The sequence below is a fragment of the Oncorhynchus masou genome, chromosome 28 (assembly GCF_036934945.1).
Source record: "Oncorhynchus masou masou isolate Uvic2021 chromosome 28, UVic_Omas_1.1, whole genome shotgun sequence".
Classification (NCBI taxonomy): domain Eukaryota; kingdom Metazoa; phylum Chordata; class Actinopteri; order Salmoniformes; family Salmonidae; genus Oncorhynchus; species Oncorhynchus masou.
In genome coordinates this window covers 85313349-85339982 of record NC_088239.1, presented here as the reverse complement: position 1 = coordinate 85339982, position 26634 = coordinate 85313349, and the positions used below count along the sequence as shown (strand labels likewise).

The following is a 26634-nucleotide window of genomic DNA, read 5'->3' as shown; positions in this document are numbered from 1 at the left end:
TACCATCTGATAAATATGTGTATGTGACCAATAACATCTGATAAATATGTGACCAATAACATTGGATTTGATTTGAGGTAGACCTATTAAGTCACTCAATGTAATTTACCAAAGTTTATTCCAGTATATTTCAGGGTCATATGTTTCTTTCTTCTAATTAGCAAAGCTCAAATTTACATAAACATTCTAGGGATTTGATATAACACTTTTATTACAACAGTTATGTGAATGTCTAACTTCCTGTTATGGTATAAATAAGATGGCACAGTGATGTGAATGTCTAACTTCCTGTTATGGTATAAATAAGATGGCACAGTGATGTGAATGTCTAACTTCCTGTTATGGGTAATAAGATGGCACAGTGATGTGAATGTCTAACTTCCTGTTATGGGTGAAAGATGGCACAGTGATGTGAATGGCTAACTTCCTGTTATGGGTATAAGATGGCACAGTGATGTGAATGTCTAACTTCCTGTTATGGGTATAAGATGGCACAGTGATGTGAATGTCTAACTTCCTGTTATGGGTATAAGATGGCACAGTGATGTGAATGTCTAACTTCCTGTTATGGGTAATAAGATGGCACAGTGATGTGAATGGCTAACTTCCTGTTATGGGTAATAAGATGGCACAGTGATGTGAATGTCTAACTTCCTGTTATGGGTAATAAGATGGCACAGTGATGTGAATGTCTAACTTCCTGTTATGGGTAATAAGATGGCACAGTGATGTGAATGGCTAACTTCCTGTTATGGGTATAAGATGGCACAGTGATGTGAATGTCTAACTTCCTGTTATGGGTAATAAGATGGCACAGTGATGTGAATGTCTAACTTCCTGTTATGGGTGAAAGATGGCACAGTGATGCCATCTGTTGGTAAATGTTGATTACTGCAACTCCAGTGTTTTTACCGGTGTGCTTGAGATACACGGAGGTATTGCAATGTACTGAACAAGACTGGTTACTCGCATCAATGCCTCTGTCTCGTTATTTAACATCCAAACACTTACTGTGCCACTCAAGATACACACAATTGAATGTTAATTTCGAGGGGTGTATGAATATGAAATGCGTGATTAGGCTAACAGACTTACAACAAATTAATTGACTTAATTGTATTACTACTTTAGTACTGGTATTGTTTTACCAGTATTACTGCCATTTGGAAACTAATTCCTCAGTAATTGGCCATTCATATCCTTCCATACTCACTGAAGCGCTCCAAGCATCGGACCTCCTACATTCGTAATGACGCACTCCAATGACCGAGAGAAAATATGCAATGAGCTCATCCCTGCCGTGTCCTGCTGTGACAGTAGTACTGGAAGGGAGTCCACACATGTTTTTGACTGACACAAACTTTTCGCCCTGTCATGCCTTCACTACGGTTCTCCCGTGACCATAAACCAGGGATTGGAGTCCCATATAGCTATGTGAGGTGAATGCAAGGATTTATTTGTTTATCAGGTTGAAGGGGTCGAATGATAAACAAAAAATTATTTTTTTGTGATTTGGTTTGGCTACTTCTGCACACAAAAAAAAATACGGTGGCGCTTCAACTCCAAGACGCGCTGTGTGTTCCTCTTCCAAAGATCGACATGATGTCTGCCATTGACACGGGTACCTCTGTGTACCAACCAGCAAAACTACTGAACTGGCTTTACACGTCACTACATGACACGCAACAAACCAATACCTTCGATGCGTTCCGAACGGAATCGGACAGTTCTCCACGCGACCGGAACAACAAACAGCGGTCCGAGGCTGCTGTCGACCTGAGCACTGCGCTCAACTCCAACTATCTCATCAACTTCGTGCAACTTCAGAGGAATGAGGTAGAATTGTATTTCACTTCAGATATGTTATTTGTAAGAATTCCATCATGTCATGCCAAAGAACTTGTATTAAAAACTGAATCCAGTAATGTATTATGTCATACATGGAACAAACTTGAGAAAAAAGGAGGTTTAATCATGTGAATGACAATGTTATAATTAACACAAACGCTGCATATGCCTGCACATTCACTTGAAGCATGCACAAATATCTTCTTATATCATTTGGTTTTTGATTCTAATAAGTTATTGTACTCATCCCATATAGGGCTATGAATATTACCTTCCCATTTTCAGCAAGGGTACCAATCCAATGTGCCACCATACTGTACAGTAAACCCCTAGCTCCACCATACTGTACAGTAAACCCCTAGCTCCACCATACTGTACAGTAAACCCCTAGCTCCACCATACTGTACAGTAAACCCCTAGCTCCACCATACTGTACAGTAAACCCCTAGCTCCCACCATACTGTACAGTAAACCCCCAATACCTAGCTCCACCATACTGTACAGTAAACCCCTAGCCCCACCATACTGTACAGTAAACCCCCGAGGCTAAGCTCCACCATACTGTACAGTAAACCCCAGATAGCTCCACCATACTGTACAGTAAACCCCTAGCTCCACCATACTGTACAGTAAACCCCTGCATAGCTCCACCATACTGTACAGTAAACCCCTAGCTCCACCATACTGTACAGTAAACCCCTAGCTCCACCATACTGTACAGTAAACCCCTAGCTCCACCATACTGTACAGTAAACCCCTAGCTCCACCATACTGTACAGTAAACCCTAGCTCCACCATACTGTACAGTAAACCCCTAGCTCCACCATACTGTACAGTAAACCCCCAGCTCCACCATACTGTACAGTAAACCCCTAGCTCCACCATACTGTACAGTAAACCCCTAGCTCCACCATACTGTACAGTAAACCCTAGCTCCACCATACTGTACAGTAAACCCCTAGCTCCACCATACTGTACAGTAAACCCCTAGCTCCACCATACTGTACAGTAAACCCCTAGCTCCACCATACTGTACAGTAAACCCCTAGCTCCACCATACTGTACAGTAAACCCCTAGCTCCACCATACTGTACAGTAAACCCCTAGCTCCACCATACTGTACAGTAAACCCCTAGCTCCACCATACTGTACAGTAAACCCTAGCTCCACCATACTGTACAGTAAACCCCTAGCTCCACCATACTGTACAGTAAACCCCTAGCTCCACCATACTGTACAGTAAACCCCTAGCTCCACCATACTGTACAGTAAACCCCTAGCTCCACCATACTGTACAGTAAACCCCTAGCTCCACCATACTGTACAGTAAACCCCTAGCTCCACCATACTGTACAGTAAACCCCTAGCTCCACCATACTGTACAGTAAACCCCTAGCTCCACCATACTGTACAGTAAACCCCTAGCTCCACCATACTGTACAGTAAACCCCTAGCTCCACCATACTGTACAGTAAACCCCTAGCTCCACCATACTGTACAGTAAACCCCTAGCTCCACCATACTGTACAGTAAACCCCTAGCTCCACCATACTGTACAGTAAACCCCTAGCTCCACCATACTGTACAGTAGCTCCACCATACTGTACAGTAAACCCCTAGCTCCACCATACTGTACAGTAAACCCCTAGCTCCACCATACTGTACAGTAAACCCCTAGCTCCACCATACTGTACAGTAAACCCCTAGCTCCACCATACTGTACAGTAAACCCCTAGCTCCACCATACTGTACAGTAAACCCCAGCTCCACCATACTGTACAGTAAACCCTAGCTCCACCATACTGTACAGTAAACCCCTAGCTCCACCATACTGTACAGTAAACCCCTAGCTCCACCATACTGTACAGTAAACCCCTAGCTCCACCATACTGTACAGTAAACCCCTAGCTCCACCATACTGTACAGTAAACCCCTAGCTCCACCATACTGTACAGTAAACCCCAAGCTCCACCATACTGTACAGTAAACCCCAAGCTCCACCATACTGTACAGTAAACCCCTAGCTCCACCATACTGTACAGTAAACCCCTAGCTCCACCATACTGTACAGTAAACCCCTAGCTCCACCATACTGTACAGTAAACCCCTAGCTCCACCATACTGTACAGTAAACCCCTAGCTCCACCATACTGTACAGTAAACCCCTAGCTCCACCATACTGTACAGTAAACCCCTAGCTCCACCATACTGTACAGTAAACCCCTAGCTCCACCATACTGTACAGTAAACCCCTAGCTCCACCATACTGTACAGTAAACCCCATAGCTCCACCATACTGTACAGTAAACCCCTAGCTCCACCATACTGTACAGTAAACCCCTAGCTCCACCATACTGTACAGTAAACCCCTAGCTCCACCATACTGTACAGTAAACCCCTAGCTCCACCATACTGTACAGTAAACCCCTAGCTCCACCATACTGTACAGTAAACCCCTAGCTCCACCATACTGTACAGTAAACCCCAAGCTCCACCATACTGTACAGTAAACCCCTAGCTCCACCATACTGTACAGTAAACCCCTAGCTCCACCATACTGTACAGTAAACCCCTAGCTCCACCATACTGTACAGTAAACCCCTAGCTCCACCATACTGTACAGTAAACCCCAAGCTCCACCATACTGTACAGTAGCTCCACCATACTGTACAGTAGCTCCACCATACTGTACAGTAAACCCCTAGCTCCACCATACTGTACAGTAAACTCCTAGCTCCACCATACTGTACAGTAAACCACCATACTGTACAGTAAACCCACCACCATACTGTACAGTAAACCCCTAGCTCCACCATACTGTACAGTAAACCCCAAGCTCCACCATACTGTACAGTAGCTCCACCATACTGTACAGTAAACCCCAAGCTCCACCATACTGTACAGTAAACCCCAAGCTCCACCATACTGCACAGTAAACCCCTAGCTCCACCATACTGTACAGTAAACCCCTAGCTCCACCATACTGCACAGTAAACCCCAAGCTCCACCATACTGTACAGTAAACACCAAGCTCCACCATACTGTACAGTAGCTCCACCATACTGTACAGTAAACCCCAAGCTCCACCATACTGTACAGTAAACCCCTAGCTCCACCATACTGTACAGTAAACCCCTAGCTCCACCATACTGTACAGTAAACCCCTAGCTCCACCATACTGTACAGTAAACCCCTAGCTCCACCATACTGTACAGTAAACCCTAGCTGTACAGTAAACCCCTAGCTCCACCATACTGTACAGTAAACCCCAAGCTCCACCATACTGTACAGTAAACCCCAGCTCCACCATACTGTACAGTAAACCCCTAGCTCCACCATACTGTACAGTAAACCCCTAGCTCCACCATACTGTACAGTAAACCCCTAGCTCCACCATACTGTACAGTAAACCCCTAGCTCCACCATACTGTACAGTAAACCCCTAGCTCCACCATACTGTACAGTAGCTCCACCATACTGTACAGTAAACCCCTAGCTCCACCATACTGTACAGTAAACCCTAGCTCCACCATACTGTAGCTCCACCATACTGTACAGTAAACCCCTAGCTCCACCATACTGTACAGTAAACCCCAAGCTCCACCATACTGTACAGTAAACCCCTAGCTCCACCATACTGTACAGTAAACCCCTAGCTCCACCATACTGTACAGTAAACCCCTAGCTCCACCATACTGTACAGTAAACCCCTAGCTCCACCATACTGTACAGTAAACCCCTAGCTCCACCATACTGTACAGTAAACCCCAGCTCCACCATACTGTACAGTAAACCCCTAGCTCCACCATACTGTACAGTAAAGCTCCACCATACTGTACAGTAAACCCCTAGCTCCACCATACTGTACAGTAAACCCCTAGCTCCACCATACTGTACAGTAAACCCCTAGCTCCACCATACTGTACAGTAAACCCCCAGCTCCACCATACTGTACAGTAAACCCCTAGCTCCACCATACTGTACAGTAAACCCCTAGCTCCACCATACTGTACAGTAAACCCCTAGCTCCACCATACTGTACAGTAAACCCCTAGCTCCACCATACTGTACAGTAAACCCCTAGCTCCACCATACTGTACAGTAAACCCCTAGCTCCACCATACTGTACAGTAAACCCCTAGCTCCACCATACTGTACAGTTAACCCCTAGCTCCACCATACTGTACAGTAAACCCCTAGCTCCACCATACTGTACAGTAAACCCCTAGCTCCACCATACTGTACATGTAGGCTGTAATACACACTAGGAAAAGAGGTTTCCTCAAGGGTTCTTTGGAATAGGTGATAGTTCTATGTGGAACCACAATGACTCAAATAACCATTTGAGTCCTTACATGGTTCTTTGCAGTTCACAAAAGGGTCCTTGGATCTTTTAGTGTCAATTAAAATGTAGGGGCGGAGGCTACTTACAATAGTAGGGCGTGGTGAAAGTGTCATTCCAGTGTTTTCAATCTATTGTGTTATGTCATTACATGTTAAATATGACAATGGCTAGGGATGGTGTCTTGTGGAAGACTCATGTATGGCCTTGTATCAATTGAGAACTGTTGACGAGGTCAGTGGTTTGAGAACTGTTGACGAGGTCAGTGGTTTGAGAACTGTTGACGAGGTCAGTGGTTTGAGAACTGTTGACGAGGTCAGTGGTTTGAGAACTGTTGACTGGGTCAGTGGTTTGAGAACTGTTGACTGGGTCAGTGGTTTGAGAACTGTTGACTGGGTCAGTGGTTTGAGAACTGTTGACTGGGTCAGTGGTTTGAGAACTGTTGACTGGGTCAGTGGTTTGAGAACTGTTGACTGGGTCAGTGGTTTGAGAACTGTTGACTGGGTCAGTGGTTTGAGAACTGTTGACGAGGTCAGTGGTTTGAGAACTGTTGACGAGGTCAGTGGTTTGAGAACTGTTGACTGGGTCAGTGGTTTGAGAACTGTTGACTGGGTCAGTGGTTTGAGAACTGTTGACTGGGTCAGTGGTCTGTTGACTGGGTCAGTGGTTTGAGAACTGTTGACTGGGTCAGTGGTCTGTTGACTGGGTCAGTGGTTTGAGAACTGTTGACTGGGTCAGTGGTTTGAGAACTGTTGACTGGGTCAGTGGTCTGTTGACTGGGTCAGTGGTTTGAGAACTGTTGACTGGGTCAGTGGTTTGAGAACTGTTGATGAGGTCAGTGGTTTGAGAACTGTTGATGAGGTCAGTGGTCTGTTGACTGGGTCAGTGGTTTGAGAACTGTTGACTGGGTCAGTGGTTTGAGAACTGTTGACTGGGTCAGTGGTTTGAGAACTGTTGACGAGGTCAGTGGAAAAGGGTTCTTTTTAGCACAATACAGATTTCATTTAGAACCTGAGGAGTATGGTTCTTTATAGAACCTTAGGGAAGGGTTTTAGAACTGTTGACTGGGTCATTCCATTTAGAACCTGAGAGTATGGTTCTTTATAGAACCTTAGGGAAAAGGGTTCTTTATAGCACCATACAGATTCCATTTAGAACCTGGGGAGTATGGTTCTTTATAGAACCTTAGGGAAGGTTCCATGTAGCATCAACAAGGGATCTGAATGACCCCCTCTTGTACATAGTGCCTGGTGTGTGTTGAGACTGTTCTGTCAGTGGGTTGCCAGGGGAGGTTTGGCACCTTGAATAAGGCCCCTTACAGCTTTTTAAAAACATGATTGCTGTGTTAAAAACAACCCACATTGGGTTCTTTGGTAACCCAGTGCTGGGTAAATATTGGACAGAACACACACTGGGATGTCTTGATCCAGCCAGTTGGGTTGTTGGGATTACCCAAACATGAGCTAATTTAACCATCAACTGGGTCTTTTATTCTCTCATGCTGGGTTGTTGGGATTACCCAAACATGAGCTAATTTAACCTATCAGCTGGGTCTTTTATTCTCTCATGCTGGGTTGACCTATCAGCTGGGTCTTTTATTCTCTCATGCTGGGTTGACCTATCAGCTGGGTCTTTTATTCTCTCATGCTGGGTTGACCTATCAGCTGGGTCTTTTATTCTCTCATGCTGGGTTGACCTATCAGCTGGGTCTTTTATTCTCTCATGCTGGGTTGACCTATCAGCTGGGTCTTTTATTCTCTCATGCTGGGTTGACCTATCAGCTGGGTCTTTTATTCTCTCATGCTGGGTTGACCTATCAGCTGGGTTTTTATTCTCTCATGCTGGGTTGACCTATCAGCTGGGTCTTTTATTCTCTCATGCTGGGTTGACCTATCAGCTGGGTCTTTTATTCTCTCATGCTGGGTTGACCTATCAGCTGGGTCTTTTATTCTCTCATGCTGGGTTGACCTATCAGCTGGGTCTTTTATTCTCTCATGCTGGGTTGACCTATCAGCTGGGTCTTTTATTCTCTCATGCTGGGTTGACCAATCAGCTGGGTCTTTTATTCTCTCATGCTGGGTTGACCAATCGTAATCCTTAGGTGATTTTCAGGAGGCGTGGTTTATTAGAGGCATGGCTTTCAGATAGATCTCATTTGCCACCCGTGAGAGGAAATGTCATTCCTGTTGATCATGGTAAGCTAACATACTGCAAATATATATTCTGTGCAATTTACACTTCTGGAAGCCTCATTGAAGGGCAAAAATCTCAATGTTTGACCTTAAAAGAACAGGAATGTGTCTAATATCCCAGATCGGGCCTTTAACATGCTCTAAACCATGTGTTATTCACTCTGTGTTAGAGACAGGCTCATCTGTAGTTGATGTTTTCAGAAAGACTAGATTCTTTCCCATTATTTTATTGACTTTATGAATTATATTCCCATATTCTTCTCAGGGCTCTATTCAATCTGTATCTCAGAAGTATCGCTGAAGATCTGTGTAAAAATGTAAAGGTCATTATGCAGCGTTTACCGTGAACGCGGTCTCCTCGACCACATTGCCTTTGTCGCTATAAAGAGGATGTTCAGTGCTATGGATTGACTAGAGCACCGTTTCTTATCCGCAGGCCTTAAACAGCAACTTGTATAAAAGTTCCTCACTCAACAACATCATAGACGGCCTGAGTTCTCTGACAGACCACTTCTCTGACCTCTCCGTCTCCTCTGAGCCACGCAAATCCAGCAAGCAACCGCCGCCCAACTACCTGTGCCATCTCTGCTTCAACAAAGGACACTACATCAAAGACTGCCCTCAGGTGAGCTGGGCATGGCCCCTTCACACATACACGCCATCAATGACTACCCTCAGGTGAGCCGGGCATGGCCCCTTCACACATACACGCCATCAATGACTACCCTCAGGTGAGCCGGGCATGGCCCCTCCACACACACACACACACTCCTCTCAGGTGAGCCGGGCATGGGCCCTTCTGAAGCAAACCAGCTACAGTACAGTACAGTGCAGACACCTTGGTCTGCTTTGAAAACAAATGCCTAATGATGAACTGTTGAGGAAAGATGGTTAGCGGTTACATAACTAAGCAGTATTAATGGTTTGTCAATAGTAATGTCACTTGATGTTACAAGACTCAAAATCACAATGAATCTGAAGAGCTCACACACGCTGATATCATGTTTCTGATAAGAGCTAAAACTCTGATGAATTACGGGGGTTCTAGAGTTTTAGGACTTCTATATCCATTCCACTAAACCATCATTAAGATCTAAAACTCTGATGAAGTACGGGGGTTCTAGAGTTTTAGGACTTCTATATCCATTCCACTAAACCATCATTAAGATCTAAAACTCTGATGAAGTATGGGGGTTCTAGAGTTTTAGGACTTCTATATCCATTCAACTAAACCATCATTAATAAGATCTAAAACTCTGTGATAAAGTACGGGGGTTGTGAAGGGAGTAGTACACAGCATTGTATGAGATCTTCAGTTTCTTGCCAATTTCTCGCATAGAATAGCCTTCATTTCTCAGACAAGAATAGACTGAGTTTCAGAAGAAAGTGATTTGTTTCTGGCCGTTTTGAGCCTGTAATGCTGATGCTCCAGATACTCGACGAGTCTAAAGGCCAGTTTTATTGCTTCTTTAATCAGACAACAGTTTTCAGCTGTGCTAACATAATTGCAAAAGGGTTTTCTAATGATCAACAAAAAAAATGTGCTTTTCCTTCAAAGACAAGGAAATTTGTGACCCCAAACTTTTGAACAGTAGTGTATATCTAGTCCAGGGTTCTTCAACCCTGTTCCTGGAGAGATACCCTCCTGTAGGTTTATATCAGGGCTCTCCAACCCTGTTCCTGGAGAGGTACCCTCCTGTAGGTTTATATCAGGGCTCTCCAACCCTGTTCCTGGAGAGGTACCCTCCTGTAGGATTATATCAGGGCTCTCCAACCCTGTTCCTGGAGAGATACCCTCCTGTAGGTTTATATCAGGGCTCTCCATCCCTGTTCCTGGAGAGATACCCTCCTGTAGGTTTACATCAGGACTCTCCAACCCTGTTCCTGGAGAGATACCCTCCTGTAGGTTTATATCAGGGCTCTCCATCCCTGTTCCTGGAGAGATACCCTCCTGTAGGTTTATATCAGGGCTCTCCAACCCTGTTCCTGGAGAGATGCCCTCCTGTAGGTTTATATCAGGGCTCTCCAACCCTGTTCCTGGAGAGATGCCCTCCTGTAGGTTTATATCAGGGCTCTCCAACCCTGTTCCTGGAGAGGTACCCTCCTGTAGGTTTATATCAGGGCTCTCCAACCCTGTTCCTGGAGAGATACCCTCCTGTAGGTTTATATCAGGGCTCTCCAACCCTGTTCCTGGAGAGGTACCCTCCTGTAGGTTTATATCAGGGCTCTCCAACCCTGTTCCTGGAGAGGTGCCCTCCTGTAGGTTTATATCAGGGCTCTCCAACCCTGTTCCTGGAGAGATACCCTCCTGTAGGTTTATATCAGGGCTCTCCAACCCTGTTCCTGGAGAGGTACCCTCCTGTAGGTTTATATCAGGACTCTCCAACCCTGTTCCTGGAGAGATACCCTCCTGTAGGTTTATATCAGGACTCTCCAACCCTGTTCCTGGAGAGATGCCCTCCTGTAGGTTTATATCAGGGCTCTCCAACCCTGTTCCTGGAGAGATGCCCTCCTGTAGGTTTATATCAGGGCTCTCCAACCCTGTTCCTGGAGAGGTACCCTCCTGTAGGTTTATATCAGGGCTCTCCAACCCTGTTCCTGGAGAGGTGCCCTCCTGTAGGTTTATATCAGGGCTCTCCAACCCTGTTCCTGGAGAGATGCCCTCCTGTAGGTTTATATCAGGGCTCTCCAACCCTGTTCCTGGAGAGGTACCCTCCTGTAGGTTTATATCAGGGCTCTCCAACCCTGTTCCTGGAGAGATGCCCTCCTGTAGGTTTATATCAGGGCTCTCCAACCCTGTTCCTGGAGAGGTACCCTCCTGTAGGTTTATATCAGGGCTCTCCAACCCTGTTCCTGGAGAGGTGCCCTCCTGTAGGTTTATATCAGGGCTCTCCAACCCTGTTCCTGGAGAGATACCCTCCTGTAGGTTTATATCAGGGCTCTCCAACCCTGTTCCTGGAGAGGTACCCTCCTGTAGGTTTATATCAGGACTCTCCAACCCTGTTCCTGGAGAGATACCCTCCTGTAGGTTTATATCAGGGCTCTCCAACCCTGTTCCTGGAGAGATACCCTCCTGTAGGTTTATATCAGGGCTCTCCAACCCTGTTCCTGGAGAGGTACCCTCCTGTAGGTTTATATCAGGGCTCTCCATCCCTGTTCCTGGAGAGATGCCCTCCTGTAGGTTTATATCAGGGCTCTCCATCCCTGTTCCTGGAGAGATACCCTCCTGTAGGTTTATATCAGGGCTCTCCAACCCTGTTCCTGGAGAGATGCCCTCCAGCCCAGGAAATGTTGTGAAAACAAGTAGCTTGCTGGTCTGTGATATGAGAGGAAACGAGGGACATAAACAGCCTGAAGATATCCATTGAAAACAAAATCAAAACCTCTAAAGCATGAAGTGCCAAGAGCCAACTGATTTGAACAGCGAGGTTGAGAGACGAACAGGGTAGAGGAGACGAGACCTGACAGGTGCAACAAGTTGAAGTAGGGTGCACGGAAGGTCTGGTGGACAAAACGCATCCAATTTGGCTTTCATTCGTTATCGTTAGGTGTAAAAAAGCTACTTTTAAGAAGAGAAATTGTGGAAATAGCCATAATTATGACTTTGTGGCTGTTCATAAAATCAGCAGAACGTTAATGACCTATTTATTGACACTTTAGTTGTCCTGTAATACTTATTTTGAAATGACACACCTTCGGTCATCCATAGACTCATCCATAGACTCATCCATAGACTCATCCATAGACTCATCCATAGACTCATCCATAGACTCATCCATAGACTCATCCATAGACTCATCCATAGACTCATCCATAGACTCATCCATAGACTCATCCATAGACTCATCCATAGACTCATCCATAGACTCATCCATAGACTCATCCATAGACTCATCCATAGACTCATCCATAGACTCATCCACAGACTCATCCACATGACGCTGTACTTGCTCTAAAAGTCAGACCCATTTGATCGTTCATAACACAAGTAAAGGCTAAATGATGGGAAACACAAATGTATCAACGCTTAGGGGAATCATCACTAACAGCTACAACAAATAAACATGAAAGAAAGTTTACAACCATTTTATTTCTACATTTAAAAAAAAAATACAAATACATGAAGTTTCAAAAAGTCCAACATTAAAACACTACTATACTAATGTAATTACATTACACAGGGCTGTGAATAGTGTAGCTGCTCCCTGAGCTGAAGGACCATTGGTTCATTGCTGGAGATGTTGCTGTTGGTGCCTCATATCTGCTGGAAATGTTAAAGTTATCAGGTGTGTTGGGAAATGTTTTGTCACCTGGATGAGGACAGAAATACTCTATTTACCTTCAAATTATACTATTTTCTCATGAGTGAAATGTTATCAGGTGTGTGGGTCTCCGGGAAAACAGTTTTGTCACCCAGAAGATGAGGACAGCAGTACTTAAGACGGTGTATTTAATAAAGTAAAAAAGGAGAAGTCCTTCAATACAAAATGGCAAATCCAAAAGGTGGTAGCTTCATATTATTATGCTTCTTTTTTCATTTTCTCATGACGTGATTCTGAGATGTGGTTGTTTCTCGATGGATTTTTATTTAACCGCTAGCTAGCTATAACTGAAGTCGCTGAAATGATTTGAAATAACGATTTGAGGTAGCTATGTAATCTAACGAAACAGTTCATTGTTACAAACTCATTTCAATTACAATAAATAAAGATGAATATACTCATTTGTCGCTGTCCAGCGGGCATTTGATTTGTGAACTTATTACATGTGCTCTTACTGAGCTATAGAAATATATAATAATATTATGTAGTAATATAGAAACGCCGCTAACCAAACAGTGCAGGACATGCACACTGAATTAAAGGACAACTACACTCAAATGAAAGCTTCTTCGATTTTTCCCAGACCTCAAGTCTTCCCCTTGATGTGTTCACAACAATGCTTAAACCACATCAAATCCAATTTGGTTGTTTTTCCTGTTACAGAAGTGTGAAAAAACTGGAGGGGAAAAGCAGAAAAATGGGGCAAATCCGAAATCTGGAAAACAGTTTAGTCAGTGGACCTGTTGGTTTCAGTCCTCCCTCAGTCTCGGCCATGTTTGTATGTCAATGGTTTCATGTTGTCTTTAACCTCAGTGCTTTTGAATGTGAGACAAATCCTTGTCAAATAGCAAATAAATTAACTAAAATGACTGTGTCAAAATGTAAATGTCATCTAATGTCATTATCTGGGGAAAAAACTGTCAGAAAACCAAGACTTCTAAGAATCAATTTACAGCCAGTCAAAATGTTTACAACAATTTATAAATATAATCCATGCTACCCTATGCATTGGAATGGTAGATGCTACGTCAACATGCTGTTGACAACATTCTGAGTATCCCCTGACAACTTTTACCGTCCCATGGAGCATTGGAACGGTAGATGCTACATCAACATGCTGAGGACACCAGCCATGTCCCATGGAGCATTGGAACGGTAGATGCTACATCAACATGCTGAGGACACCAGCCATGTCCCATGGAGCATTGGAACGGTAGATGCTACATCAACATGCTGAGGACATCAACATGCTGAGGACATACACCAGCCATGTCCCATGGAGCATTGGAACGGTAGATGCTACATCAACATGCTGAGGACATACACCAGCCATGTCCCATGGAGCATTGGAACGGTAGATGCTACATCAACATGCTGAGGACATACACCAGCCATGTCCCATGGAGCATTGGAACGGTAGATGCTACATCAACATGCTGAGGACACCAGCCATGTCCCATGGAGCATTGGAACGGTAGATGCTACATCAACATGCTGAGGACATACACCAGCCATGTCCCATGGAGCATTGGAACGGTAGATGCTACATCAACATGCTGAGGACACCAGCCATGTCCCATGGAGCATTGGAACGGTAGATGCTACATCAACATGCTGAGGACACCAGCCATGTCCCATGGAGCATTGGAAGATGCGCTGAGGACACCAGCCATGTCCCATGGATTGCTAGATGCATCAACATGCTGAGGACATACACCAGCCATGTCCCATGGAGCATTGGAACGGTAGATGCTACATCAACATGCTGAGGACATACACCAGCCATGTCCCATGGAGCATTGGAACGGTAGATGCTACATCAACATGCTGAGGACATACACCAGCCATGTCCCATGAGACTGAGAAGATGTCAGGGGAAACAGAGAGATAGTAATGCCTCCCTTCTAGCAGAGACACGCCCCTTTTAATGTGCTGCAGTCTGGAAACACTTTATGCTGGCCTGGTTGGGAATCGTGTGTGTGTGTGTGTGTGGGGGGGGTTGTTAGTCCCCACAAGGTCAGATTATTTCCAGGGGGTTTAGGATTTCCAATGGGACTGAATTGTGTCCCCACAAGGTTAGCTGTACAAGAGCGTGTGTGGTATGTGTATGGTATGTGGGTGTGTATGGTATGTGTGGTGTGTGGTGTGTATGGTATGTGTGGTGTGTATGGCATGTGTGGTGTGTATGGTATGTGTGGTGTGTGTGGTATGTGTGTGTGTTATGTGTGTGCGAGGGTGTGCAAACTAATGAAGCTGTGGCTGGAACTAATGAACACTGCTTTTTGTTCTTGGGAAGTTGAGGACTGTGGTATTGTGTATGAAGTCTATATGTACTGTGTGGATTTACTGACTGCTTGGCTACTACCCGCAATGAAAATCACTTCAGTTGACAGAGCAATACAACTGTCCCAAGGTGTTTTCAGAAAGAATGTTCTACAGTCAATTCATCAAACGCTGGTTTAATCTGTAAGTATCCATAGAGTATCTAGTGTTAACTAATAATAACACACACACTCTATAATTACTCTAGGCCTACTGAAAAACAGAACCTTCTTAGGCTATGTAAAACTCACCATTTGATACATGGGAACATGCCGCGGGAGTGGGAACATGCCGCGGGAGTGGGAACATGCCGCGGGAGTGGGAACATGCCGCGGGAGTGGGAACATGCCGCGGGAGTGGGAACATGCCATCAACATGCTGAGCCATGAACATGCTGAGAAGATGGGAGTGGGAACATGCCGCGAGTCTGGGCTGGCCTGTAACATGCCGCGGGAGTGGGAACATGCCGCGGCTACATAAGGACTCTTGTTTCTTTAAAGGCGTCGTGGACAGAGAGGTCAGAGAGCCACGGCTGTATTGTTCACTCAGCAGCTATATATATATATATGTATGTGTGTGTTCTATAGTTACCAAGTCATGAAATCATTTCATCCTTCTATGAGAAAGCCAGAGATCTGAAGGCCTGTGATTAGTCAGAAATCGGCAAGTGTCCAAAACATGACTGAGATTTAGTCATCACTGTGGTTTCTATTTATTTTCCTCTGAGAAAGTCAGAGGGCTCTCTCAGATATAGTCCTAAGTGCCTTTAAAAAAAAGGCAGTGATCAGTCAGAAATGTCTGGTTGAAAAAAACCCAAAATATGCCCGAGATGTGTTTGAGATGCAGACTGGGAATGAACAGCTCATAAAACAGACGTAATTGTCGGCTATTTATGTCATTTGGATTATTTTCTATTTTTATTTCCATATCTATAATTATGTAGGAATGTACCAGACAAGTGTAATTAACATTTTACACTCGTGGGAATTGGCCTCTATGGATAGGGCTGAATTGAGATGTTCCTGAAGGATGAAATATGGAAAGCATATCCATGGTAGTAATTGAAAAGGGAACAGTTTTGGAGATTATGGGAACATCATTATCAAATGAAATTTATTCATAAAGCCCTTCTTACATCAGCTGATTTCTCTAAGTGCTGTACAGAAACCCAGCCTAAAACCCCAAACAGCAAGCAATGCAGGTGTAGAAGCACAGTGGCTAGGGAACATCTCCCTATAAAAAAGGACAAAACATAGAAAGAAACCTAGAGAGGAACCAGGCTATGAGGGGTGGCCAGTCCTCTTCTGGCTGTACCGGGTAGAGAGGAACCAGGCTATGAGGGGTGGGCCAGTCCTCTTCTGGCTGTGCCGGGTAGAGAGGAACCAGGCTATGAGGGGTGGCCAGTCCTCTTCTGGCTGTGCCGGGTAGAGAGGAACCAGGCTATGAGGGGTGGCCAGTCCTCTTCTGGCTGTGCCGGGTAGAGAGGAACCAGGCTATGAGGGGTGGCCAGTCCTCTTCTGGCTGTGCCGGGTAGAGAGGAACCAGGCTATGAGGGGTGGGCAGTCCTCTTCTGGCTGTGCCGGGTAGAGAGGAACCAGGCTATGAGGGGTGGCCAGTCCTCTTCTGGCTGTGCCGGGTAGAGAGGAACCAGGCTATGAGGGGTGGCCAGTCCTCTTCTAGCTGTACTGGGTAGAGAGGAACCAGGCTCTGAGGGGTGGCCAGTCCTCTTCTGGCTGTGCCCGGTGGCGATAGACCAAATGTGAGGACACAATAGTTCACCTGGCACAAGACTGAATCCTAACATTACACTGTTGATTTGATGTGCATGTACTGTACTTTTCACATTTGTTAAAATAATGAAATCTGAAAATACTCTGGATACAGTCAGTAACATGATAGGAATATTCCTGGAAAAATGTTGTGGTATGTGCAACATAAGACAAGAAAATGACAACGGTTTGAGTGAGAGGACTAAATGGTGTCTCCAAGTGGACACACACACACACACACTTCTCCAAAAGTGTTCACAATTCCTTAGTCATTTCAATGCACTTGTATAACTCAAAGAATAGTCTTCATCTATAGGACGGAGTTATGACGCATTCAGGTGCGTGCGCCAAACTTTCTTCACAATAAACAAACACAGGGCTGTTCAGAACAACAATGACGTTGTGTCATCTGGTAACTGTACATTACATTACATTTAAGTCATTTAGCAGAGCTCTGCATCACACGTAGTGGACCTGAACGCTGGCACAGTGTACGACGTGAGTTTTATGATGTGTTTTGAAGTGTTTGTATGACATCAGAGCTGTATTTATTTTATGAGGTATTTATTATAATCCTCAATGTCTCATTTTTTCAAAATTCATCGACTCCTCTCGATTTACAGCAGTTCCCCTCCACCCAGACAACAACACATGTTCAACAGTTTCTCCTCTCGGTTTACAGCAGTTCCCCTCCACTCAGACAACAACACATGTTCAACAGTTTCTCCTCTCGATTTACAGCAGTTCCCCTCCACTCAGACAACAACACATGTTCAACAGTTTCTCCTCTCGGTTTACAGCAGTTCCCCTCCACTCAGACAACAACACATGTTCAACAGTTTCTCCTCTCGATTTACAGCAGTTCCCCTCCACTCAGACAACAACACATGTTCAACAGTTTCTCCTCTCGGTTTACAGCAGTTCCCCTCCACTCAGACAACAACAGTTTCCCAGTCAGCTGGAGGGATGAGGGGACATCTTCTTGTCACTCACAGCGCTCTAGTTCAGAACAGCGGTCAGTCAAAACACATACAGAGCTGTGAAGTGGAGAAACTGAGCTCTGACGTCATGTGCAGCATGTTACTCTACAGACACTCTAAGCACCATGAAAATATGCTTTTTATTCACATCTACAGATGGCGTGGTTTCTTCATGATCACAATCACCACGTTGATCTCCATTCTTCCTGATCACAATCACCACGTTGATCTCCATTCTTTCTGATTACGTGTTGCTCTGTTCTGGGCCAGGTCTTTCCTTGGACCACACAATTGGACCATAATCAAGATTAGACCAAAATGGAGTTTGCTTTTTGGAGTGTTGTGTCAAAAAATCAGAGCATCTCTTTATTACAGACAGACCTCTCCCCATCTTTACAACCATTAAATCTATAGGTTTTGACCATGACAGTTTACAATCTAAAATAACGGCAAGTAATTTAATCTCTTCAACTTGTTCAACAGCCACACCATTCAGTACCAGATTCAGCTAAGGTCTCGAACTTAGGGAATGATTTTTAACAAATACAATGCTCTTAGTTTTAGAGATGTTCAGCACCAGTTTATTAATGGCCACCCATTCTAAAACAGACTGCAACTCCTTGTTAAGGGTTTCAGTGACTTCATTAGCTGTGGTTGCTGATGTGTATATGGTTGAATCATCAGCATACATGGACACACAGGCTTTGTTTAATGCCAGTGGCAGGTCATTGGGAAAAATAGAAAAGAGTAGAGGGCCTAGAGAGCTGCCCTGTGGTACACCACACTTTACCTGTTTGACATTAGAGACGGTTCCATTAAAGAAAACCCTTCGAGTTCTATTAGATAGATCGCTCTGAATCCACGATATGGTTGAAAAGCAATAACATATACACCTTTTCTCAATAACAGGGTATGGTCAATGATATCAAAGGCTGCACTGAAATCTAACAGTACAGCTCCCACAATCTTCTTATTATCAATTTCTTTCAACCAATCATCAGTCATTTGTGTCAGTGCAGTACATGTTGAGTGCCCTTCTCTATAAGCATGCCGAAAGTCTGTTGTTAATTTGATTACAGAGAAATAGCATTGTATTTGGTCAAACTATTTTTTCCAATAATTTGCTAAAAGTTGGCAGCAAGCTGATAGGTCGGCTGTTAGAACCAGTAAAGTCCACTTTACCACTCTTAGGTAGCGGAATGACTTTGGCTTCCCTCCAGGCCTGAGGACAAAGATTTTTGTCTAGGCTCAGACTAAAGATATGACAGATAGATGGAAAGCTGAGGATGGTAGCTGACTCTAAGTTGTCAATGCCAGGAGGTATGTCATTATTGATCATTAACAATACTTTTTCTACCTCTCCCAAAATAACTTTACAAAATGTAAACTTCTTTCATTATTTGTTTTTTTTTATGCATGAATACGATGACTCACTGTTCATTGTTGGCATTTCCTGCCTAAGTTTGCCCACTTTGCCAATTAAATAATAATTAAAATAACTGGCAACATCAAATGGTTTTGTGATGAATAAGCCATCTGATTGGATGAAAGATGGAGTTGAATGTCTTTCTGCCCATCATTTCATTTAAAGTACTCCAAAGTGTTTTTCCATTGTTCTTTAGAACAGTGATCTTAACTTCATAATACAGTTTCTTCTTTTTGTTGAGTTTAGTCTCATAATTTCTCAGTTTGCAGTAAGTCAACCGGTCAGATGTGCAGCCAGACTTACAGTATTAGCCACTTCCTTTTGCCCCATCGCTTTCAACCATTCAGTTCTTCAATTCCTCATTGATCCATGGAGCCTTAATAGTTCTAACAGTCAGTTTCTTAACAGGTTCATGTTTATCAATAATTGGAAGAAACAATTTCATAAATTCATCAACTGCAGCATCTGGATGCTCCTCATTAATCACATCAGACCAGCGTCTGGATGCTCCTCATTCATCACATCAGACCAGCGTCTGGATGCTCCTCATTAATCACATCAGACCAGCGTCTGGATGCTCCTCATTAATCACATCAGACCAGCGTCTGGATGCTCCTCATTAATCACATCAGACCAGCGTCTGGATGCTCCTCATTAATCACATCAGACCAGCGTCTGGATGCTCCTTAATCACATCAACCAGCGTCTGATGCATTAATCAGACCAGCGTCTGGATGCTCCTCATTCATCACATCAGACCAGCGTCTGGATGCTCCTCATTCATCACATCAGACCAGCGTCTGGATGCTCCTCATTAACCACATCAGACCAGCGTCTGGATACTCCTCATTCATCACATCAGACCAGCGTCTGGATGCTCCTCATTAACCACATCAGACCAGCGTCTGGATGCTCCTCATTAACCACATCAGACCAGCGTCTGGATGCTCCTCATTAATCACATCAGACCGTCTGGATGCTCCTCATTAATCACATCAAACCAGCATCTGGATGCTCCTCATTCATCACATCAGACCAGCGTCTGGATGCTCCTCATTAATCACATCAGACCAGCGTCTGGATGCTCCTCATTCATCACATCAGACCAGCGTCTGGATGCTCCTCATTCATCACATCAGACCAGCGTCTGGATGCTCCTCGTTAATCACATCAGACCAGCGTCTGGATGCTCCTCATTAATCACATCAGACCAGCGTCTGGATGCTCCTCATTAATCACATCAGACCAGCGTCTGGATGCTCCTCATTAATCACATCAGACCAGCGTCTGGATGCTCCTCATTAATCACATCAGACCAGCGTCTGGATGCTCCTCATTAACACATCAGACCAGCGTCTGGATGCTCCTCATTCATCACATCAGACCAGCGTCTGGATGCTCCTCATTAATCACATCAGACCAGCGTCTGGATGCTCCTCATTAATCACATCAGACCAGCGTCTGACCAGATGCTCCTCATTAATCACATCAGACCAGCGTCTGGATGCTCCTCATTAATCACATCAGACCAGCGTCTGGATGCTCCTCATTAATCACATCAGACCAGCGTCTGGATGCTCCTCATTAATCACATCAGACCAGCGTCTGGATGCTCCTCATTCATCACATCAGACCAGCGTCTGGATGCTCCTCATTCATCACATCAGACCAGCGTCTGGATGCTCCTCATTAATCACATCAGACCAGCGTCTGGATGCTCCTCATTAATCACATCAGACCAGCGTCTGGATGCTCCTCATTAATCACATCAGACCAGCGTCTGGATGCTCCTCATTAATCACATCAGACCAGCGTCTGGATGCTCCTCATTAATCACATCAGACCAGCGTCTGGATGCTCCTCATTAATCACATCAGACCAGCGTCCGATGCTCTTCATTAATCACATCAGGATGCTCCTCATTAATCACATCAGACCAGCGTCTGGATGCTCCTCATTAATCACATCAGACCAGCGTCTGGATGCTCCTCATTAATCACATCAGACCAGCGTCTGGATGCTCCTCATTAATCACATCAGACCAGCGTCTGGATGCTCCTCATTAACCACATCAGACCAGCGTCTGGATGCTCCTCATTAATCACATCAGACCAGCGTCTGGATGCTCCTCATTAATCACATCAAACCAGCGTCTGGATGCTCCTCATTAATCACATCAGACCAGCGTCTGGATGCTCCTCATTCATCACATCAGACCAGCGTCTGGATGCTCCTCATTAATCACATCAGACCAGCATCTGGATGCTCCTCATTCATCACATCAGACCAGCGTCTGGATGCTCCTCATTAATCACATCAGACCAGCATCTGGATGCTCCTCATTCATCACATCAGACCAGCATCTGGATGCTCCTCATTAATCACATCAGACCAGCGTCTGGATGCTCCTCATTAACCACATCAACCGCAGCGTCTGGATGCTCCTCATTCATCACATCAGACCAGCGTCTGGATGCTCCTCATTAATCACATCAGACCAGCGTCTGGATGCTCCTCATTAATCACATCAGACCAGCGTCTGGATGCTCCTCATTCATCACATCAGACCAGCGTCTGGATGCTCCTCATTAATCACATCAGACCAGCGTCTGGATGCTCCTCATTAATCACATCAGACCAGCGTCTGGATGCTCCTCATTAATCACATCAGACCAGCGTCTGGATGCTCCTCATTCATCACATCAGACCAGCGTCTGGATGCTCCTCATTAATCACATCAAACCAGCGTCTGGATGCTCCTCATTAATCACATCAGACCAGCATCTGAATGCTCCTTATAAATCACATCAGACACAAATATTTTTAACATTTTAGGCCCAGCTGTTGTAACTTTGTCTTTCCTGGACATAGCCACTATATTGTGATCACTGCATCCAATGGGTACGGATACAGCTTTAGAACAAAGTTCTACAGTATTAGTAAAAATGAGATCAATGCATGTGGATGATCTTGTTCCTGTAGTGTTTGTAAACACCCTGGTAGGTTGATTAAAACCTGAACCAGATTACAGGCACTGGTTACAGTAAGAAGCTTCCTCTTGAGCGGACAGCTTGATGAAAACCAGTCAATATTCAGGTCCCCAAGAAAGTAGACCTCTGTTTACATCACGAACACTATCAAGCATTTCACACATATTATTTAGATACCGACTGTTAGCACTTGGTTGCCTATAGCAACACCCTAAAATAAAGCTTTAGATGTGCCAAGTGAACCTGCAACCACAACACTTCAATAACACTTGACATGTGATCTTCTAAGCATTACAGGTAATATGGCTCTGAATATATACAGCAACACCTCCCCCATAAGCATTCCTGTCTCTTCTATAGATGTTATATCCTTGTATTGTTATTGCTGTATCATCAAATTAATGATCTAAGTGAGTCTCAGAAATGGCTAGTATATGAATGTTATCTGATGTTAGCAAGTTATTGATTTAATGAACCTTATTTCTAAGGCTACATATATTAATATGGGCTATTTTCAGCCCTTTCCTGGGTAGCTGATCAGAGAGACATAATGCTGAAAAGAGCAAAACAAATACATTCATCAATCCATTAATCAATTGATGTGTGTGTGTGTGTGTTGTGGGGTTGAAGCTACGAACCCATAAGCTTGGCTCTCTCATCCCTTCCAGGCTTCTGGGATGAAGGGTGGACAATGAGCCTGTCATAGCGGATGTAAGAAATGTCCCCACGCGCTCTGGCAGCTTTCATGGCTGGGATCAGTTCTTTCCTCTTCTGGTGCACAGCTTCAGGATAGTTCTCGTTGAGGAAGATATTCGTTCCTCTCAAGTTCTTGGCTCTTTCCAGAACAGCTACCTTGAACCTCAGGATCACCATCGGCCTGGGCCTGTCACCTGGGCCGGTGGTGGGTTTTCCAGTCCTGTGGGCGCGCTCCACCTCAGTCTTCTTCAATTTCTCAGAGATCATTTCCCTCACTTTGTCCTCAGACTCTGTCCAGGTCTCATGTGAAGATTCTGCAATTCTGTCCACAACCATGTTGTTCTGCCTTGATTGTCCTTCGAGTCTGATGTATCCGTCATTGTTATCATGGATTCACATACAGAACTGACGTCCTCACTGACTTACAGGTTGCTGTCATCTTGCCGTTCTCCTGTTTCAACTCGTCTAACTGACCCTGGGAGAACTGCAGACTGTTCTTCAGGTCCTGAACCTCTCTGGTCAGGTCGCCCATTCTTTTATTAGTTGACTCCTGCAGTATTTGGACACTTGAAGTTATTTTGTTGTTGTTGTAACAACTGCTTGCAGAACTTTTGTTTGTTTAAAAGATCCTTCATCCTGTGTTAGAGAGACACCACTGTCTTCAACGGTACCGGCTTTGGTCTTTGTCATGGCAACGTATGCTAGGCTGTTACTCCTCACAGTTCCAGACAGGGCAGGTCACAGGGAAGATTGAAAACACAACCAGCCGGGATCTAGACAACCACAACCCCGGATAATCTGCAGGCCCAGCCACAATGGCTAACTGTGTCACGAGCTGCGTTCAAGCCCTCAAGAAAACCCCGCTAGCTTGATATACAGCTAGCTAGCAACGCCAAATAGCTCCTCAGACCCGTCCTTGGTCGGCAGAATCACTGGACAGAGACTAGCAGTCCCAGCAACTGATGCCAACTGCGTCCCGGGATCCAAACTAAAAAGTTATCTAGCTACTAAGAAATTTCCACTTTCAAAACTTATCTAAACAACAAAGCCGAGCTCTTCCTCATTCCGCTTTCAACAGGAAGTGGCCTGTTCACCTTCTCTATGTGGCATCGCTTGTTTTGCTGTGTGGAGTGAAAGCTGTTACCTTCAGTAGGAAGACCATGCTCTCTCTCTGGCTGTCCCACTGTCGAAGCTCATCCCAAATGGCACCCATATATGTGAAGAGTAGTGGACGATATAGGGCATAGTGTACCATTTGGGATGCAGACTAACTGGGCTGATGAGAGGGAGAGTGGTAAAAAAAGGATACAGGCCATCATCACTAACCCCATTTACACCTGGTTCTAACATGCGCCCTTTGTCCTGATCTTGTCCACATTCTGATTGTGCCCACATTTTCAGACAGGTGTAGGCATTGTGATTTGATTGTGATCAGATCTTATAAGTGTAAACGGACAAGATCAGGACAAGATCAGGATGAAGGACGCATGTTAACGGCGGTATAAACTGAGCTTTTAAAATTAGACTATAGACAGCGCCTCACTGAGGTAGAACATCTATACTGCAGGGTCACAAACAGAACAACACTGGGGTGCTTCTTGGACTTTGTGGATATGGAATACAATGTGCTGGATGGATGAATGTACCCAACTATTTCAATAATTTCAATACAATGTATTTAATGACATTTTGAAATCTGTTCACTGTTATAGTGATACTGTACATGGTTGCAGAAAAGTCACTCATATTCATTCAACCCTACAAAAGTGTGTCTCTGCTCTGAGGGGTGTCCTAACGACAACTGATCAGACGATACAGAATCAATGTAATTTGGCTGGTTGTCCTAACAATGTCTAGTTGCCCCAGCTCTTTTAACCTCCGGGATGCTTTTTAATTCAAGCCAGTAGATGTGGAAGTGATTTATTTCTGATTGGCTTAGACTTCTCCTCGTGTTATACAAGAGGAGTGAAGCGCATCTGGGGTTGATTTCCTCCCCCCAAGTCCTGATTGGTCGACAGAGGCCAGCTGGGATTGATGACAGATAGGCTGAGGTATGTGTCCTGTAGAGGAGGAGAGTTGTGATTGGTGCATCACTGGGCCTGGGCCTCCGTTACACTCCTCAAGGAACACAGCTGGAGGGAGGAACCATAGAACACACATGGTGTTCTAGTGGAACCATAGTACTCACTTTGTGTTCTATTGGGAAACTTTTACTATAGAAACTTCTAAACTTTTTTTCCTTGCAAATCAATTACATTTACAGTTAGTATACTAGCTCCAACAAATACATTGTTTTGACATGTCACCTACTTAACATGGTTATTTGTTGTGGGTAGAGAGGCTGGAAGGAGCAGGGGCAGCTCTAGACATTTGGGGGCCCTAAGTGAGGTTTGGTTTTGGGGGCACCCACCTAAGTGCAAAACATGTGTCGCCCTTCTCTTGACGGCAGAGAGACAAATGTACGTTTTCAAATGGAATTGAGTGAAGTAGCAGCACATATGTTTAATGAGCAACTAATGAGCGTAGAGAGTCTCACAAGTTTGATGAAATTACCTCATATCTTTCAGTCTAATATGGCTATTTAGTAACTTTTATAGCTCTTTGTCAGAAGCACGCTTTTTTTGTAAGTAGTTATAGGTAACTGTCCTCTCAAAAGTTTGGCTGGAGTTTAGCCCGAAAGGATTTGAGAAATGTGATTGGATGGAGAGGGATCTATGACATTGGCCTACATCTCCTCTTGCTCTGCGCAGAATATCAGATCTCAGCAACGATTGGAGAAGTGTTTAACATCACCGCTACCACATATATACATATACATATATACATTTTTTTTTACATAAGCACAATGTGACTGCAAGTGACAGCTTGGAATGTCTAACTGAAATACGGGACAAAATATATATATATCTAAATTTCTGGTGTTTGTTGATAAAATCTGGGACATAATTGTTTCTTTGGCGGGACAAAGGGACAAAATGCAGGATTGTCCCCCCCGATCCAGGATATGTGGCCACCCAAAGGCCGTTTGTCACTGATACCCCATAATGTCAAAGTGGAATTATGTTTTTCAAAATGTTTACAAATTAATAAAAATGAAAAGCTGAAATGTCTTGAGTCAATATGTATTCAACCCCTTTGTTATGGCAAATAAATAAGTTCAGGAGTAAAAATGTGCTTAACAAATCACATAAGTTGTATGAACTCATTCCGTGTGCAATAAGTGTTTACATGTTGAGTGACTTCCTCATCTCTGTACCCCACATGCACAAATACATTTAAGGTCCCTCTGTCAAGCAGTGAATTTCAAACACAGATACAAAGACCAATGCCTCACAAGGGGCACCTAACAAAAAACAGACATTACCTCTCCCTTTGAGCATGGTGAAGTTATTAATTACACTTTGGATGGTGTATCAATACACCCAGTCACTACAAAGATACAGGCGTCATTCCTTGGTTGGATCAAGGACTTTTTAATTTACTGCCCACAGAGGGTCCTCATGAATATAAACTAATACGTAGCACTTTATAAACTAATACTCTGATGAACTGACCATGAATACAGGGGCGCCCCAGGGGTGTGTCCTTTCTCCGTTGTTGTTCTCTATCTACACTAACGAGATGAAGAAACAAGGAAACAATATGAGCCTTTTTAAGTACGTGGATGACATGGCTCTGGTGGGGCTCTTTATTAAACATGCTCCGTCAGATGGGGACAGCTATTTATAAACAGACCAACAACCTTCA

At 44.4% G+C, this 26634-nt stretch overlaps 1 protein-coding gene across 1 annotated transcript in view; it reads left to right on the top strand.

Annotated features, from left to right (window-relative positions):
• Positions 1-1333: 1333 nt before the first annotated feature.
• LOC135516933 (zinc finger CCHC domain-containing protein 24-like) overlaps positions 1334-26634 on the top strand; it is a 30784-nt gene continuing 5483 nt past the window's right edge. The window contains exons 1-2 of the mRNA XM_064941001.1: positions 1334-1836; positions 8819-9007. Coding sequence (XP_064797073.1) covers positions 1483-1836; positions 8819-9007 — 543 coding nt within the window. The 5' untranslated portion in view covers positions 1334-1482. The remainder of the gene's footprint in view (positions 1837-8818; positions 9008-26634) is intronic.